The 18,492-nt window shown below is 58.9% G+C and overlaps 2 protein-coding genes across 5 annotated transcripts in view; one reads left to right on the top strand and one right to left on the bottom strand.

Annotated features, from left to right (window-relative positions):
• The window catches only part of Ptbp1 (polypyrimidine tract binding protein 1), an 11,928-nt gene extending 1,111 nt beyond the window's left edge, over nt 1-10,817 (top strand). For 2 of the 4 annotated variants that reach the window (XM_005406021.2, XM_013505339.1), the window contains exons 2-14: nt 703-733; nt 3,862-3,937; nt 4,231-4,550; nt 4,637-4,807; nt 4,889-4,999; nt 5,077-5,251; nt 5,570-5,647; nt 6,444-6,592; nt 7,664-7,697; nt 8,102-8,194; nt 8,272-8,488; nt 9,110-9,187; nt 9,274-10,817. In XM_005406021.2, the coding sequence (XP_005406078.1) occupies nt 703-733; nt 3,862-3,937; nt 4,231-4,550; nt 4,637-4,807; nt 4,889-4,999; nt 5,077-5,251; nt 5,570-5,647; nt 6,444-6,592; nt 7,664-7,697; nt 8,102-8,194; nt 8,272-8,488; nt 9,110-9,187; nt 9,274-9,406 (1,666 nt within the window). In that variant the 3' untranslated portion in view covers nt 9,407-10,817. The remainder of the gene's footprint in view (nt 1-702; nt 734-3,861; nt 3,938-4,230; nt 4,551-4,636; nt 4,808-4,888; nt 5,000-5,076; nt 5,252-5,569; nt 5,648-6,443; nt 6,593-7,663; nt 7,698-8,101; nt 8,195-8,271; nt 8,489-9,109; nt 9,188-9,273) is intronic. The other 2 variants (XM_013505338.1, XM_005406023.2) reach the window with 2 other exon arrangements.
• A 233-nt stretch (nt 10,818-11,050) lies between these two features.
• The window catches only part of LOC102020352 (lipid phosphate phosphatase-related protein type 3), a 10,119-nt gene continuing 2,677 nt past the window's right edge, over nt 11,051-18,492 (bottom strand). Inside the window, 6 exon segments of the mRNA XM_013505337.1 lie at nt 11,051-12,503; nt 12,838-13,075; nt 13,077-13,148; nt 13,278-13,473; nt 13,559-13,703; nt 13,787-13,972. Of these exon segments, the coding sequence (XP_013360791.1) occupies nt 11,127-12,503; nt 12,838-13,075; nt 13,077-13,148; nt 13,278-13,473; nt 13,559-13,703; nt 13,787-13,972 (2,214 nt within the window). The 3' untranslated portion in view covers nt 11,051-11,126.

Here is an 18,492-nt window from a genome sequence, read left to right as displayed (position 1 = left end):
GCCTGGGGAGAGCCCAGCTCCCGGGCGGCGGCCGCGGCCGTCCGCTGGCTAAGCGCCCTTCCCCGCAGCCGTCCGTGCCCGTGAGTCACGTAGGGCCGGGCCCGCCGTGCCCGCCGTGCCGAGGCCCCTGGCGGGTTTGGTGTCGGCTAAACTGCAGTCCGCGGTGGAGGTGGAGCCTTCGGGGCTCTACGCGGACGGGATCTCTTGTGGCTTCCCTTCCCCGGGAGGGGAGAAAGTCCAGTCCTGTGCTGCCAGGGTTGATGAGTAACTTGGGCTGCATCCTGGCCCGCCTGCTACTTTTGTTAATTTTAACCACCGTTCCAACCGCCGCCGGTCTCCTCGGGGAGCTCCCCGCCCCCACCCGAGCGGGAGCTCTGACCTCAGGCTCCGCGTACTCCTGCCTGCTTCTCGGCCTTTCCTGGGCCCTTGCAGTGTAACAGCAGGACCGGGCTCTCGAGGGGATGGCTTGCGTGTTTGGGGACCTCTGAAGCGTCTAGAAGCTAGAGCCTGGGGTCCTGCTGGGAGGGAGGAGTGTCAGAGGACAATGGTGGCCCCTTTTCAAGTTGAGGTTAAATGGATGGCTCGTTTTTTCTGTCCTTCTGAGCTTCTAAGCTGGCTGACGGCCTTGGGCCCAGGCTGGGCTCCTGGCTGCTGGGCTCCTGCAGAGCACACCTTGCTGACTTCTCTCCTTTCTCTCCACAGCATCGTCCCAGACATAGCAGTTGGTACAAAGGTAGGCATTTTTCACATTGCTTTTTACACTGCTTGGCCTTTGCTCCCGCGCTGATCCTGGGCTCATGTTCTCTGCTGGCTTGAAAGGTGCACAGTGAGGTTGGTTCTTGAAGCATCTCTCAGGCTTACAGTATATATTGGGCTGGGCTGGTTTGCCCACCAGGAACTCTACGGAGCATAAGTGTGAGCCCTGAGCAGGTCACCAGGCCACGTGTGAAGTTGGAGCAGGCTGGGTTTGCTGAGTGGCCCTCAGCGCAGATCTCTTTACAGTGCACTGTTTTCCCTCAGAGGTGCTGCACCCTCTACCATGGGAGCTTACAACCTCAACCTCTTTATGCTTAAAATTCAGATGAGCCTCAGAACAAAAGAGCTGGGTGTGGTGGCACATCTTGTAATAATTCCAGTGCTTGGGAGGCTGAGACAGGAGGATCATCAACCTGGGCTGCATAATGAAATCATGTCTCAAAAAATAAAGCCCCTTGGACTGTGGAAGAAGTTAGGGTGTCCTGGGCATTGTGGGGGCACAGTAAGATCCAGGGCGTTTGATGGCGCTCATGAAGTGTGTGTTGTTGGCGTTTTGCTTCAGAAGGGCATATTGCGTTGTCAGAAAGTTTTCTGTGATTCTTGTGGCATACCTTCAGGTAAGTGGAGATGGAGTGGCAGCAGTCTTCTCAGCACTAGGAGGAATGGTTTTTCCTTTTTTTGAGGTGGGGTCTCAGTGCTGCCCAGACTGGTCCTGAGGGGATCAGCTCAGCTTCATGAATAGCTGGTACTGTGGGCTTAAGCCACCTTGGCTGGCGCTGACAGTTCAGACCGTTGGCAGCCTTTGAGGCCAGAGCTTGACTAGCTGCTCTGGAGAAACCACCACCAAGTCCTAAATTGTCTTGGAAAAAGGCCCTGTGAGTTCCACGGAAGGGGTGTGTGGGTCCAGGACTGGTCTCCCTGCTTGGCTGTAGCTGGGGCAGGGGGCGTCCTGTCCCCATGTGCACTGCGGGACCAGCCCAGCTTGGGCATCCTGAGCAGAAGATGGCTGGTTTATGGTCAGTCTGGTGTTTCCCAGACCAGGTTTCAGTTTTTCCCCATGGGCTGCAGTCTGCATGAAGCCTGCAGATCTTCCTGCAGATAAAACCTGTTTGTTCAGTGGCTAGAGGAGAGGGTGGGACTTTCATCTGAAGCCTTGGGTGGAGGAGCTTGTCTGGGGCTGCTGCCTTTCAGCCCGATTTCCCTAGGGCTGGCCCATCTCTTCTTGGGCCGGGACAACACAGGCTTCTGCTGCCTACCCCCAGCCTCCTGGGCTTTGCCCCAGGCTGAGAGGGCTGCTACTGTGAGAGGGGACCGTGTGGGAAGCTGAGGGGTCTCCCAAGGGGGAGCTGCCTCGCGTGTGGTAGCTGTCAGCTCCTACACACAAGGCTTCTTGATGCTACACCCATTGGTGCTCAGGAGACTTGGAGGTGAGTGTAGGGCATGGCCTGACCTTGGCGCTGTGGTGTTGGGCAGGCGTCTGTTTGAGGTGCTGCCGTGTAGACCGGGTCTGTGGTGGAATAGGCATGGGGCTGCCTGCAGACGGGCGTGGGCGTGCTCTCCCTGCCCAGGGCCCAGCTGTTAGGACTCCTGGCGGGTGGCCAAGAGCTCACTGCCAGGAAGTGTGGCCCTGCCCACACTGCACCCAGGCGGAAGCCCAGATGCCCCTTTAAGGTTAGTGTGGCAGCACGTGGGGAGCTGCATGGGTGACTGACCCCCATCTGGCTTGTGGGAGGACCAGCTTTGGTGTCCCTGGCCTTACAATCCTGGGGGGAAAGTGGCTATGGCAGGAAGCGACTTCCTGTGGTTTAGAAAAGCTGACAAGATTCTGGGTTGAGGCTTTACATCTCAGGCATACCTGCCGAAGGTGAGCAGCCTTTACCTGTTTCAAGGTAACCTGACTTCCCCCACGTGGCCCTGGTCACCACCAGTAGACACAGCCACATCCCAGCCTGGGGCATCTGGGTCTGCACATGGAGAGGGCTGGTTGAAGCCATGTGTATGGAACTTACCCTGAAGTGGCCCTTATAGCTCTTCTGCCTCCTGGGTGAGGGCCCATGTAACCCCACTGCAACTCCTACAGCTTGTTGGCCTTGTGTTGAGCAGTGTGTACCCTTTGGGGATTGCAGGGTGGCAGGTTTCAGGCCCTTCACCCCCCACAGGCTGTTGGAAGACGCCTCCATGGTGTCTTCCCCCATTTCCAGGCCTGGGTGCTCCTGGTGGGGATGGGTGGTCATGGGCTTACCAGTAGCGTTTCAGGTGGTGGTGGGGTGTGAGGTGTCCTTGAAGGTGGCCTTGGGAGAGACAGGTGGTCAGAAAGGCAGGTGAGGGAGGAGGTGAGCAGAGGGCAGAGTTCTGGTGCTGCCACTGCTCTTGGCCTTCCTTTCTGGCAGACAGAGGTGGAGTCTGCTGCTTTGCCCACCAACCCTCTCCAGGCAAGCACTCGGGGCAGAGGGCACCTGTGGGATGGGTGGCATCCTCAAGCCGAGGAGCCCAAGGGTCTCCTGCAGTAGCAGCGTCAGGCCAGGGTCTTGGGCCCGAGTGCTTGTTGGGTGACCAAGAACTGTCCCAGCATCTCCAGTTTCACCTTTTGATTCTTGTTTTGTGTCTTCCAACTTTGTGGGGAGGGGCATCTGCCATCCTGGGGCCAGATTCCAGTTCCTAATATTATTCCTGAGGGGTGGCTGAGTAAGCCAGGGAGCCCAGGCCAGGCCCATGGCATAAAGGGGTAGTGTCTTACCCAGGAAAGTGTGCTGAGGCCCGAGGGTCAGGTTTCCTCGGGCAGCTGGGAAATAGGGCAGGCTCCTGGGCTATAGAGCCTGGTGGCTTCAGTGTGATGGGAACTTTGTCTCTGGAAACCACTGCCAGAGCAGATTGAGCACCAGCTTGTAGCAACAGGGCCATAGCTGTGTGCTGTTGTGTGTGTGGGGTCTCCACATAGCTACTGGCATGGGCCCTAGTCACAGAGTTGGGCGTGGGGTTGTGCAGAGTACATGTTCCCGTGTGTGGCAGGAACAGGATGGGAGCCTAGGGTGAGCTAAGGCCTTGCTTTATCTAAGGACTTGGGCATGCTAGCCACTACAGGGCAGCATCTGTCTTCTCTTCCAGCGGGGATCTGACGAGCTCTTCTCTACGTGTGTCACCAACGGGCCCTTTATCATGAGCAGCAACTCGGCCTCTGCAGGTAATGTGCGCCTCAGCCAGGCCTAGCCCATGCAGCCTGTGGGTGTTCCTTGGGTTAAGACGGGGTGCTGGTCACTCCACTGGACTTTGCACCCTCTCCACCTCAGACTATCTGGACCTTCATGATCTGTTCTGGATCCAAAGCAGTTTATGCCAGGGAATTTGTGGGGCCCAGACATATAGAGTGTGTAAAGCAGCGGTTTTAGGGCCTTGACCTCAGGCCCCTGGGTTCTCAGGTGGCCTGCAAGGTAGTGCTGGCTTCTCAGGCCTAAGAGACCACCTGCCCTTTTCCAGCAAACGGAAACGACAGCAAAAAGTTCAAAGGTGACAACAGGAGCGCTGGCGTCCCCTCCAGAGTAATCCACATCCGAAAGCTGCCTGGCGACGTTACCGAGGGCGAGGTGATCTCCCTTGGGCTGCCCTTTGGGAAGGTCACCAATCTCCTGATGCTGAAGGGGAAGAACCAGGCTTTCATCGAGATGAACACGGAGGAGGCGGCCAACACCATGGTGAACTACTATACCTCAGTGACGCCTGTACTGCGTGGCCAGCCCATCTACATCCAGTTCTCCAATCACAAAGAACTCAAGACCGACAGCTCCCCGAACCAGGCGGTGCGTGCCCATACGGGCGGGCGGGCTGGTGGCAGGCCCAGGGTGGGCCAGGCTGAGCCCCTGGGCTCATGGCAGTGTCCCCACAGCGGGCGCAGGCAGCACTGCAGGCTGTGAACTCAGTCCAGTCGGGGAACCTGGCCCTGGCTGCGTCGGCTGCCGCCGTGGATGCGGGGATGGCGATGGCTGGGCAGAGCCCTGTGCTCAGGATCATTGTGGAGAACCTCTTCTACCCTGTGACCTTGGATGTACTGCACCAGGTGAGGCCACGGGCAGGTACCGTGTGCAGGGCGGGAGTGGTTCTCAGGCTGTCATGCTCACAGCCACCCTGGGCCCTGCAGATCTTCTCCAAGTTTGGCACCGTCTTGAAGATCATCACCTTCACGAAGAACAGCCAGTTCCAGGCGCTGTTACAGTACGCCGACCCTGTGAGCGCCCAGCACGCCAAGCTGGTGAGTGGGGGTCCTGGGAGATGCCTGCCCTGGTCCTGGGCTGCAACCGGCTGTGGCTGACGGGCCTTTTCCTGCAGTCTCTGGATGGGCAGAACATCTACAACGCCTGCTGCACGCTGCGCATTGACTTCTCCAAGCTTACCAGCCTCAATGTCAAGTACAACAACGACAAGAGCCGCGACTATACACGCCCAGACCTGCCCTCTGGTGACAGCCAGCCCTCGCTGGACCAGACCATGGCCGCGGCCTTCGGTAAGATGTTGTCCTGCTATGGCACTGAGTGCGTGCGGAAAGCTCCAGAAAGAATGGGCCTCAGCAAGCCCGGGGAGGGGAGGGGACAGACGGCTAGGTAGTCAGTGCCCTGAGGCCCTGCAGCCCTGCTCCCAGGGAGATGGCCCTGCCCCTTGCACGCCAGCACCGGCCAGTGAGGGCGCCCACACCCAAACATCCAGCCCTCAGCAGCGGACCACGCTCGGGTCGCCCTGTGGCGGGCGTGGGGCCAGTCCGGCGGCACAGCTCTGGCTTGGTGGAGGTGGAGGGTGCGATGGTTAGTGTCTCGTTTATTTCTAGGTGCACCTGGTATAATCTCAGCCTCTCCGTATGCAGGAGCTGGTTTCCCTCCCACCTTTGCCATTCCTCAAGCCGCAGGTACTCAACACTTGACCTTGACCCCAGCGCCTGCATGCCCACACCACCTCTCCACACAGCCACGCTTCCACGGGCGGCTGGCACGGTCCCCTGGGCACTGGCCGTGCCGAGCCACGGGGCCCCTTCCTGGGAGAGGGGACGGGAGCCGCAGGGGCAGCTGCGCCCATACAGGGCTTGGACAGGGCAGGCGGTAGACAGGGCAGGGCTGTGAGCCTGCGTGTCGGGCACTGGTGTTGGTCAGGAGCCGCTAACCGCGCAGTCTTTGGTCTGGTTCCCTTCAAGCACCGGGGCGAGGACGAGGACGCAGTGTGTGGAGGGATGCGTCCCTCGTAGATTGAATTGAGTGGCCTGGTAAGCAAGTGGCCGCCAAGGCTGAGGAGCATGTGCTGGCGGCGCCCCGGCACCACGTGCCGCGTCGCAGCCACTAGTGCCGTGGGTGCCGAGTGCGTGCTGGCCGCCCACGTCTGCATGGAGAATGGGCGCGCATGCGCCGCCGCGGCGTCCTGTGGCAGGCCCTGCTTGCAGAGGGCCTGTGTCTGCCTCGGCGGACAGAGCTTTTGTGCTGTTGCCGCATGTGGAAGGGTCCACACCAGGCACCTCTGGGTGCTGTCCGCAGCCGGGTGCGGTGTGCTGGCCGAGCACCTGCCTGTGGCCGTGCCCAGATCCCGAGAGGCTCTTGCCTTGTGGAGGGCCGGAGCGGGCCGCCATCCTCGGTGCCCTGTGTGCATGACGGGTGCCTGTGCCGTCGCGTCGCTGGTATCACACCCTTTGCTCACCCCGCCTGCCTTCCTTCCAGGCCTGTCTGTCCCCAATGTGCATGGAGCGCTGGCGCCCTTGGCCATTCCCTCTGCGGCGGCGGCAGCAGCGGCAGCAGGTCGCATCGGCATCCCAGGCCTGGCGGGGGCCGGGAACTCTGTCCTGCTGGTCAGCAACCTTAATCCAGAGGTATGTGGGCACTAGGGCCGTGCGGGGCAAGTGGTGCCGGGTGGAGGTCTAGTGGCTGCGCCACCAGCAGAAGGGGCCTTGGTCTCCCAGGGTCTGAACCTGACAGCTGCACCCGCACGCTGATGCGTCTGCTGTGTCGAGACTGGCTCATGTTCGCCTCTTTCCCAGGATGCTCTGAGTTTCCTGTTTCCCTACTCTGTATTTTCAATTCCGTAACTTGAGAGTTGAGACGCTTTGCCACTTAGTACTCAGGACAGGCTAAATGAACTTGGGGAGCCCCATGGGCTCTTGGCGGTCAGGCTGGACACGGTGTCTGTCGCATTAAGCGCAACCGTGTTTGTGAGGATTATTGCTCTGGAGAGCTGGAAAGGCTAGAAGCTGCCCCCCAAATGGGGTTGGCCCTGGGTCAGTGAGGTTCCGGTCGTTCCTGCCTGCAGCTTTCCCGGGTCGGGGCGGGCAGCCTGAGTCTCAGCCTCGAGGGGCCGCCAGCGGTGCCGAGCTAGGTCACTCAGGAGCCGGGAACTAACCGCTCACTGCCGAGCAGAGAGACCAGCCTGTGCGACCTTGGGGCTGTGGCGCAGTGGCGGTGGGGAGAGACAGCCAGACAGCCAGTCCCGGCACCTGCGAGCCGCTCCCCCAGCCGTGTCCGCGAGGTAGAGCTGTTAACTTGCGTGTGTGTGTGGAGTGTGACTGGAACACTGCCTTGTTTCCTTATGTATTTACTGACCTGTGTTTTTTGCTACTTTTTTTTCTTTTCTCCCCTTCCCCTTTCCCAATTTTTTTTCTTGCCCTGATCCGGAATTTCTTTGCCAACTGACTGCACGGTTCTTCTGCTTCCTGTTGTTGCTTGAAACAAAAAAAACATAAATAAATAAAAACAAAAATTCCCCCTCAAACCCTGCTCTCCGGAAACCAACCTGCCCTTGAAATTAACATCCTGACAACTTCATCGTCCATCAACCGCTGCACGCCTGCGGGACTGTCTTCCTCGGGGTGGACGATGGCACCTCGTCCCCCCGACCTCTCCCTCTCCCCTGTCCCTCCGCTGCCTTGCTCTGCTGTCCTCTAAAGAGAGTCACACCCCAAAGCCTCTTTATTCTTTTCGGTATGTTATTCACACTTTTATTATCTTGTTTTCGTTTAATTGAGATTATTTTTAAGCCCTGACATGTACTATGAGTTTGGAGTTTGGCATTCGGCCTTGTATGTGGTTTGCTTCCGGTTTGCGGACTTTACACCTGGCCATAGATTCGCATGGTTTACGGCCCTGCATGCTGCTCCGAGAGTTCAGCGTGTCGGTAGCATGCGAGCGTGGTCGCTCTCCACAGTCTCCCTGCCTTGGGCTTTTGACTGCTGATTTAGTGGCTCCTGTCATGGCCCTGGGCTGCTAGGCTCCCGGCGGCAGAATAAGCAAACCTGGTCAGGCTGAGCAGAGCCTTGAGGGAGGGCGGGGTGGGAGTTGGGCTGAGGCCGCACCACTCAGCCTCTGTCCTTGCTGGGCTTTTGAAGGCGTCTACGGTGATGTGCAGCGGGTGAAGATCTTGTTCAACAAGAAGGAGAACGCGCTGGTGCAGATGGCGGATGGCAGCCAGGCCCAGCTGGGTAAGGCCCAGGCTGAGAGGGCGGGGCGGGCAGAGCTGCTCCCACCAGGCCCTGGGTGACCTGACTGCCTTCCACAGCCATGAGCCACCTGAATGGGCACAAGCTGCACGGGAAGCCAATCCGCATCACATTGTCGAAGCACCAGAACGTGCAGCTGCCGAGGGAGGGCCAGGAGGACCAGGGCCTTACCAAGGACTATGGCAACTCGCCCCTCCATCGCTTCAAGAAGCCTGGCTCTAAGAACTTCCAGAACATCTTCCCGCCCTCTGCCACACTGCACCTCTCCAACATCCCGTGAGTGCTCACAGGAACTGACACGTGGTCCTCAGGCAGTGCGGGGATGGAACCTAGGGCTTTCAGGTCCGGTAGGTGCTCACCACTGAACCATATGGCCAGCACCTGAGTGATGCCAAAACTTAGGAAAACAGTGGGGTGGGTACTACTGTGCTCTGGAACTCAAGGTCTTCCCTGAGCTTCACCCCCAGCCCTTTCATAAAACTTGAGGTGATCTCAATGCATTCCTAACTTGCGTAGGTTGGGCTCAGACCTGTGGGGCTGGATGACAGGGTTGCAGCACCGAGCTGGGTTGTTGGCTTTCAAGGGAGCATGGCCCATCCAGGGTGTCCCGCTCACGGCCTAGCGTGGGCTCCTGAGCCTTTCTCAGGGACATTCAGAGCCAGGCAGCCTGGCTCACATGTATAATCCCAGCACTTGGAAGGCTGAGGACCACCCTGAGCGTGAAGCCAGTCTGAGCTGTGTAGTGAGACCCTGTCTCGGAAAAAGAAAATCAAGGCCGCTTCAGGTCACTAAGGACATTTCTTGTCCCCTGCTGGGTTCCAGAGAGCCTTCATGGACGTGGGGAGCTGTGGTCTGCCGTGGTGACCCTGCCAGTTCACACATCCTCTCTCTCCACAGGCCCTCAATATCCGAGGAAGACCTCAAGAGCCTCTTCTCCAGCAATGGGGGTGTGGTGAAGGGCTTCAAATTCTTCCAGTGAGTACCTGGGCACCAACCCCTCCCCCCTGCCCCAGGCCACAACCCCCCTTGGCTGCCTGCCCTCTGACCCCTCCTCCTTGCAGGAAAGACCGCAAGATGGCGCTGATCCAGATGGGCTCAGTGGAGGAGGCCGTGCAGGCCCTCATTGATCTGCACAACCACGACCTGGGCGAGAACCATCACCTTCGGGTGTCCTTCTCCAAGTCCACCATCTAGGGTGGGCCTGTGGCCAGGCGCCATGGCGCCAACTTCCGTCATTCCAGAAAAAAGCCACTTTAAAAAGCAGCTGAAGTGACCTTAACAGACCAGAGATTTTATTTTTTTAAAGAGAAATCAGTTTACCTGTTTTTAAAAAAATTAAATCTAGTTCACCTTGCTGACCTTGCGGTGACGTGACAGCTCAGGCTCCCAGGGGCGGCGGCAGGGGTCTTCACTGCCCCAGCGTGGCGGGCCCATGGGAGGGCACCCAGATCACAGTCTGCTCTCGCGTGCCTTAACCTGCCTGCCTCGGCCACACCACCTGCAGGCCAAGTCAGGCCAGGCCAGGCTCTCGCCTGGCAGCCACCAAGCAGCCTCCGGCTCCCTCCCACGAGATCATGTGCCCAGTGCTGGGTGGGAGCCTGCTGGCCAAGGCCGGTTGACCCCCCCACCCCACTTAATCAAGTGATGGATCAAGTGATTCTCCCCTGCCCAGCCCCCCAGGTGCCGCGGCGCCTCGCCCGGCCAGGCCCAGAGGGCACCGACCTGCTGCCTCAGCTGTGGAGCCCTCATTGTAATCTCTGTATCATACTCTGGCTGCAGATGCTGTGCCTAGCAATATCCAGTTGACCAAATATTCTAATCTTTTTTCATTTATATGCAATAGTTTTAAGTAACTTTTTATAGCAAGATGATACAATGGTATGAGTGTAATCCATGCTTCTCGTATTACTTTGTATGCTGTACTTTTATTTTATTCCTTGTAATTAATGAAGTCACAGGCAGGATCCGGTCTCCAGCGCTGGCGACGCCCGGCACTCAGGAACCTGAGGCCAGGAGCCAGGTTTCCTCGCAGGACCTGGGCTGGCGCCCGCCTTCCTCCACCTGCAGTTGCCTTATCCAGCTCCACTTGCAATCTGCCTAGACAAACAGTGCGGGCTGTTTCAGGGTGTTTCCTTTTCCTTCAAATTTTGGACCAAAGTTTTATTTCTGTTTCTTGTCTGCCTCTGGTGCTGGGGCCCAGGCGGTGGGACCAGCGTCCAGCCCACTGCACTCTCCACCACCCTCTGGGTCGCCCCAGCAGCAGGCAGGGGTCTCCTTGGATCCTGAGTTCCTTAGCGGAGTGTAACAAGGGTGTAAATATTTGTGATTTTTTTATACCTGTTGTCAGACACGGAGGCAGCGCGTTGCAGTTTTTTACGGTGACAGATGTATATTTTGATAACGGCGGTTACCGGCTCAGTGTTGCACACAGCAAGCCGAGGCCACACATTCCACTCGCCCGTCCCGATGGCTTGTAACGGGAAGAACTGATTAAAACTTTTATAACAAACTCCAGCCTTTCCTGTAGACCTTTCTTGCTGTTCACATTGTAGAAGGCAGTCAGCCAGTCTGTACCTGGACTTTGAATAAATTTCTATGTCCTGCGCTTCTGATTTCCCTCTTTATTGGGCCTGTTGGACTTCACTGGTTGCTTTTTGTGAGTGAGCTCGGCCTGTTTAACCACAACGACTCGCCTGGAGTCCCTCTGGGCCACGTGTCCTTTGTGTGCCCCGCCCCCAAGCTCTGGTGGCTTTAGGGCCTAGGTGGGTGAGGCCCACCCTCCACGCAGGAGGGACAGTGGTGGGCTGGGGCCCCTTGACAAAGGACCCAGGGCCCGGGTTTCAGGAAGTGGTCTCTTTATTGATCTCCAGACACCCCGCCCGGGTCCCCTCCCGCGCGCCCCCATGTCCTGCGTTCAGTCCGGGAAGCGGCGGGCCTGCATCCTGCGGTAGTAGCTCTCCGCCTCCGCCTCGCCCACCTCGCGGTCGCTGGGGCCTGGCCCGCCCACCGGGCGCCGCAGTGTAGCCTCTCGACTGCCAGCCCCCAGCGCCCCGTCCGCCGCGCCGGGTGGAGGCAGCCCCTCGCCTGTGGCCAGGTTCACGGTGGCCACGGCCGCGAAGCGCGGCTCCTCCTGCTCCGCGTCGCTGACAGATGAGCCAGGGGACGTGCCCGGGGGCCGGGGGCCTGCACGGAAAGCACGGGCCAGGTCCCCCAGCTCGTAGCCGCTGTCGCCCTCGGGTGCCCGCGCCGTGCTGCCCGCCGCCCGCCATTCCCAGGGTGCCCCGGCCGCCGACAGGTGCACCACGGGGTGGTGCGGTGCGTGCGCGTCCACCGTGACCACGCTGGCCGAGTCGCGGTCCGACGGCGAGCGGTACTGCGAGGAGTCCGAGCTGGCGCTGGACGACGACGCCGTCTCGGCCGCCGCCTTGGCGCCCGGCGCCTTGGACATGGCGATCACCTGCAGGAGGCGCGGTGGGTTGGGTGCGCGGGGTGGCGCCGTGGCTGCGGGCACAGCGGCTGTGCCCTTCTCCGCCATCACCAGCCACTTGGCACGCACCGCGGCGCCGCTCTTGGGGGACAGACCCGTGCCCGCCGCCGGCACGCCCTCCTCGGGGATGTGCACGAGTGGCTGCGGGCCTGGGCGCTGCGGGAGCAGCACGCGTGGCCCCAGCCCGGGCCGCGCCTGCACGGTGGGATACAGCGTGGGTGGCGCGGGGCCCCCGTCCTCTTCCACTTCCTCCTCTTCTTCCTCGTCCTCCTCTTCCTCTTCGTCCTCGTCCTCCTCTTCCTCCTCCTCCTCCTCGGCCATGGGCTCGGCGGGCGCGCGCAGGTGCGCAGGGCTGGCCTCGTCGGGGAGCCCCAGCGCGCGCCCCTCCTGTGCCTTCTGCTTCCACTGGCTGATGAGCTGCTTGGAGCGGGAGGCGTCGAGCGGCACGTGGATGGTCATGTGGCGGCGCGCGGGGTCATCGAGTGAGGGTGTGCTGACCCGCGGCAGCGTGTTGCTGAAGGTTACCATGTTCTCCTTGCCCATGGGGCTGCGCGGGGCCAGCAGGTCCACGTCCACGCTGGCGCGCTTCAGGCTGCCCAGCGAGGTCTTCTCGCGCGCTGCAGGCCGCGGCGCCCCTTCCGAGCGCCCCGACGGGCCCAGCTCGTCCGTGCTCACCGATTTGCTCTGCTGGTAAACCGAGTCATGGCCGCGCTGCGCCAGCGCCCTCAGCGGGTCCTTGATGGGCGCCGGGGCCGAGGACTTCTCTGCAGGCAGAGCCTGGAAGTTGCCCACCGCGTGGCAGGCCTGGAGAGACACGGCCGGCATCGGGACCCGCCCGGGGGGCTGGGGGACCCGCATTCAGGGCAGCACAGGGGCCGGGGGAGTCGTGAGGGTCAGGGCTGCGCAGCATGGGGAGAAAACACTGGCACAGAGCTCTGGGTGGACACTCTCTCCCCTCAGACACCCCAGGGGTCCCACCAACCTCCTCAGGTCTCCTCGGTTTTTGTTTTTTGGTACCAGGAATCGAACTCAGGACCCTGCATTTGCCAGGCAGGCGTTTGTGCCGGTGAGTTCACCTCCCGACCCCCTGAGTTCGTGTGCCTCTTCGCTCAGACGCTGCCGGCATCTGGCTACTCACCAGGTAGGCGGCGATGCCAGCCCCGATGAGGAAGCCAGCATAGACGTCCACAGGGTGGCTGCGGTACTGGGTGATCTGGGTGAGCCCGCACACGCCGGCAGCGATGGCGAAGGCAAACACCAGGATGGGCTTGAGCAGCTTGGTGGTGTCCGAGATGACAGAGTTGAAGTACATCTGCGGGGAGCGGCAGTCAGCAGGCGGCCGGCTCCCACGGGGTGGCCGCATGAGGGCTGCGGGCTGGGGACGCACTCACCGACACGTAGACTGCGGCGAAGGCCGAGAGCGTGGCGTGCTGTGACGGGAAGGTCTTCCTGGAAGAGGTGACCAGCGTGAGCCCTGCTGCCCAGGGACTGGCTTCGTGCCTGTTTCCCCATGTGTCCAGTGGGCCAGGAGGGCAGGGCTGTGACACTCCCGCCCGGGGCGCCCAGGGTGGGGCTCACCGTGCAGACAGGATGGCGTGGGTATCGTGGCCCGAGCAGATGTCCTGCGTGATGTAGGGGTTCGCCTCACACGAGGTCCCCAGCAGTGTGTAGTTGGGCTTGCACACAGTGAGGAAGAAGGGTGCGTGGTAGCCGGTGGCCAGCTGGATGACGTCCGTCACCAGGGCGGTGGCACAGAGCCCGAAAACGTGGACGCCTGTGGGGTGGGAGGCTCGGGCGGGTGAGGGAGCCAGGGCTAGGCCCCCTCCCCACCCTGGGCGTGAGCTCAGCGCGGGACTCACCGACAAAGCGCACCGTGCGCCGCAGGAAAGAGTTGAAGTTGCAGCCACCTGCGTTGATGCTGCCCTCCGCCCCGCCGGGCCCCCCGCTGCTGCGGCTCCAGAGCCGCGACTGCAGGCAGTACAGCAAGCCCTCGCCCACCATGATCTGCCAGGACCACAGGGAGGCGTCAGGGGCCGGCACATCCGGGTTCCCGGGCCAGCCCCGCCCTGCCCTGGGCATGCACTCACTGAGGCGGCGGGGGCTGCGAAGGCCAGGCTGAGCAGCATGAGCAGCGGAATGAGCTCCTCGCTGGTCTCCACGTAGGGCATGGACAGTGTGCGGTCGTAGCACTGAAAGCCCACCTTGGCCGGCTTGAAGAGGTCGGTCAGCTCCAGGAAGTACAGGGACACGATGGAGGACGCCACGATGGGCAGCTGCAGGAGACAGCGCCAGGGTCACCTGCCCATCTGTGCGTTCGCTGACATGCTGTGTGGGCACTGAAGATCAGCCGGCACACCCATTCTCCATCCGTGAATCAGTTTATCCATCCACAGGGTTCTCCAGCCTTTGTCACCAACTCACTATCTGTCTGATTATCCATTGATCCCTCCACCTGCCGTCCACCCCCACATCGACACACTCCACCACCTAGCCAGCCGCCATCCATCCCCCCACGCCCCACCCACCCAGCCCCATCCATCCATCCATCCATCCACCCTCTTGCTACCCACCCACCTCTCCATCCACCAACCCACTTACCCCTCCTCGCCTTCACCCATTTGTCCCTGACTTCCCCCAGGGGAAGTGCAAGGGACTCTTTTTTTGGTTTTCTTTTTGGGATAAGGTCTTGCTATGTGGTTTAGGCTGATCCTGAGCTCACTATGTAGCCCAGGCTGGCCTCAAACTCATGGTGATGCTCCTGCCTCAGCCTCCTGAGTGTGGGGATTACAGGTGTGGGTCACCAAGCCTGGCTGAGCTCTTGTTTTCGCAGAAGGAACCAACATATCTCTGCCCCCGGGTTTCTCTTTTCCTTTCCTCCCTGCTGGGATGTGCTAGCTCAGACACCCTCTGTCCACGGCCCCGCCCGACACCCACCTGTCCCTTGCACTGCTTTGGCTCCGCCCCCACCAAATGTGCACAAGGGCCAGGCAGGAGCCAGCTGGGGGTCTAGAGGGAGGGCTGCAGGGTCAGTGGGCGTCTGTAGCATGGGAATCACTGGGTTTGAGGGAGTGGGGCTCAGGCCCAAGGGGCACTGACTAGATACCTGCTGCACAGAGGCCCAACGCCCAGGAAAGCGAGCAAGGAGGAGGGCGGTGTCAGGCATGTGCCATGGTTTGGATCAAACATGTTCTCCAAAGCCAGATGTGGTGTCACACACCTGTCACCTTCAGGATTAGGGGGACTGAGACAGGAGGATCGAAAGTTCAAGCCCAGCATGGGCAATTTAGTGACTTAGCTAGACCCTGTCTCAAATAAAGAATAAAAATCGCTGCAGCTGTCGTCAGTGTGAATGCCCCGGGTTCAATCCCCAGCATACCCACCCCCACCAGAGAAAGCCAGTTAGCTGACGGCTGGACGTGCCGTGAGGCAGTGGAGGCGGCACCGGGCTGTGGCCTGGAACGGCACGTCCGGTCCCCAGCCCCTTCCTCTCTGGCTCTGCCCCTGCTCTGCTTCCCGAACGCCATGGATTGCACAGCTCTGCTCCGCAATCGTGTGCCTCAGTTTCCCCAGGCATGTGATAGGAATGACAGGGCTCTGGGCACCGTGAGCAAGGACTTAGATGAATAAAGTAAAGTAAAAAAGTGCTTCAATCAGGCTGGACGGCACAGCCTGACTGGACGGCAATTACACATTATCACCAGCCTGGCTTAGCCCAGGCCAGCAGCCAGTAGGAAGGCTGGGGAAAGGTCTGCGGTGGGGGTGTGGCACAGCCTTAAAAATACCGAATCCTAGCCGGGCATGGCAGCATGCACCTGTAATCCCAGCACTCAGGAGACTGAGGCAGGAGGATCACTGTAAGCTCAAGGCCAGTCTGGGCTATGTAGTGAGTTCAAAGCCAGCCTAAACTACATAGGGAGACCCTGTCCCAGACACATAAAATTGTTGTAAAGTTCCCTGTCGTTCCCACCCATGAGGCTCAGGAAGGCCAGGCTGTGATTGGAATGACCTGTGTACCTGCTCGCCAATACAGCATGAGGCAGGCAGAGCCAGACCAAAGGCAGGGATCCTCAGGACACTGTGGAGCCACAGCAGGATCTCGGGCTTGCGGGGGGTGGGGGCAGGACTACCATGCAAGAAGAACCAGCAGCCTGGCAGCCGGCACTTGCGGGGACAGTGAGGTTCAAGGCCAGGCCAGGGCCCCACACTGACATCCAGCACCTCCACAATCCTCCTACCCATTCATTTCTCCCGGATGCTTAGCTGAAATCCCTGGACACCAGAGACTGCATGTGGCCCAGGGGCGAGGTATTCAGTCACTCAAAGACTTCCTGACAATGTGATATACTTTTTTTAAAGGTCTGATGCCTGGCAAGGTGCTACGCACCTGTCATTCCAGCTACTCAGGAGGCTGAGGCAGGAAGATTCCAAGTTCAAGCCCAGCCTGGGCAACTCAGTAAGACCCTGTCTCAAAGTAAAAAATAAAAAGGGCCACAGATGCAGCACAGTAGGGGGTGCTTGCCTAGCACCAACAAGGCTCTGGATTCTGCCCTCAGCACTGCCAAAAAAAAAAAAAAAAAGAAGAAGAAAAAAGAGAGAGAGACTGAGAGAGAGACCAAATGCAAAAGATTCCATGCATTGAAGTGCACCAGTAGTCTCACCTACTGGGGAGGATAAGGCAGGAGGGTCAGTTGAGCCAGTTTTGTTTTGTTTTGCTGGGTTTTTTTGAGACAGAGTCTTGCTATATAGAGCAGCTTGGCCTTGAACTCATGGCAATCCTCCTTTCTTGGACTCCCCAGTACTAGGATCACAGGTGTGTGCCACCACGCCCTGTGTGCTTGAGACAGTTTGAGGCCAACCTAGGTGACACAGTGAGACCCTGTCCCACAAAAAATATCAGGTCCTCAACCTACAGTGGAGCTAAAGTGTAACACGCAGCTTCTGCTTTCTACTTTCATTTATTTATTTATTTTGTCTTTTTGAGACAGGGTCTCCCTATGCAGTTCAGGTTGGCCTTGAGCTCACTTTGTTGCTCAGACTGGTCTCGAACTCGAAAGGATCCTCCTGCCTCAGCCTCCCGAGAGCTGGGATTACAGGCGTGAGCCACCACGCCCAGCTGCTTTCTACTTTCAGTATTAAGTCACAGGAGATATTCAACGCCTTTATTATAAAATATGTTTGTTGTGGTTGTTTTCCATACTGGGGATCAAACCCAGGGCCTTCACATTGAGCTGCACCCCCAGCCCTTTTTATTTTTTTATTTTGACAGAAGGTCTTACTAAGCTACTAAGTTGCCCAGCCTGGGCTCAAACTTGGGATCCTCCTGCTTCAGCCTTCCAGTGTGGTAGGATGACAGTGCGGGGCCCCACGCCTGGCTCCTGGCTCCAATGTATGTGTTCTGGGTGGGCTCAGATACACTGGGCTGGGGCAGTGTCAGCTGCTTAGGTGTACCGAATGCTCTTTCTTGCGGGGAGGCAGTTGAGGCTGGCCTTGAACTCATTACTGAGCCCAAGCTGGCCTCAAACTTGACAAAATCCTCCTGCCTCAGCCTCTCATGTGCTGATATCACAGGCATTTACCACCACATCCAGGCTGAATGCTCCTTCAAATGAGAACCTTTTCCAGTTCTGACAGGGCCCAATCCCAAGCGAGGCCCAATCCCAAACAAGCCACACGTGTTCTCGTAACACAGCAACTGTGAGTGAAACCAGCAATTCAGTTTTTCACCCACGGACTGGTCGGAATCCAAAAGTCTGCTGCCTCAGGGTGCCGGCTGTGACTGAGTAAACAGAGGCGCAGGGGGTGTGTGCAAGGCTGTCGCCTCCCCCCCAGGGAGCACCTGGGCATCTCCTCCAAAGTGACTGTGCCCTTTTCTCAACATTCACTCTTCGGGGGTGTATCTTTTGTTTTGTTTTTTGTCTTTTTGAGACAGGCTCTCACTATGCAGTTCAGGCTGGGCTCACTCTGTAGCCCAGGCTGGCGTCAAACTCGAAAGGGTCTTCTGGCCTCAGCCTCCCGAGTGCTGGGATTACAGGTGTGGGCCACCACGCCCGGCTCTGAGGTTTATCTTTATCCTACACATGATTACTTTTATTAGGTTTTTTTTTAGTACTGGACATGGCGCCCAGGGCCTTACATCCTGGGCAAATACTCTGTCCCTCAGCTGTATCCTCAGCCTTTTTCTTTTTTCTGAGACAGGGTCTCCCTACCTAGCCCAGACTGGCCTTGAACTTGTGGCGATCCTCTTGCCTCGGCCTCCTGAGTGCTGAGATTACAGGTATGTACCACCCTGCCTGCCCTTCAGCTCTTTTTATTTTGAGACATGGTCTTGATTAGTTGCCAGGCTTGACCTTGAATTTGTGACCTTTCTGCCTTGGCCTCCTGGGTAGATGAGATCACAGGCATGTACCATGGTCCCCAACATAAGCTCATTCTTGGGAAGGACAACAGTGCAGGCCAAGGATTTTCGTCAAGGGAGCATCCCTGATGACAGAGGTCAGAAGACACAGCTGTGCCCAGCCCCTGTGGATGGAGTACTACACAGGAGGGAGAAAGCCCGAGATGCTTTTGTGATGCTAATCCAAGATCTCAGCTGGAACAACGATAGAAGCAGAAGTATGTGGTTTTGTTTGTTTGTTTGTTTGTTTTCAGATGTATGTGTTTAAAAAATGGAAGAAGCCGGGCGTGGTGGTGCACACCTGTAATTCCAGCACTCGGGAGGCTGAGGTAGGAGGATCGCTGCAAGTTCGAGACCAGCCTGGGCTACAAAGTGAGCTCAAGGCCAGCCTGAACTGCA

This window comes from Chinchilla lanigera, unplaced genomic scaffold (assembly GCF_000276665.1).
Source record: "Chinchilla lanigera isolate Chin_1 unplaced genomic scaffold, ChiLan1.0 scaffold00094, whole genome shotgun sequence".
NCBI classification, from domain to species: Eukaryota; Metazoa; Chordata; class Mammalia; order Rodentia; family Chinchillidae; genus Chinchilla; species Chinchilla lanigera.
Note: the sequence above shows the minus strand (reverse complement) of the source record. Positions and strands in the feature narration are given on the sequence as shown.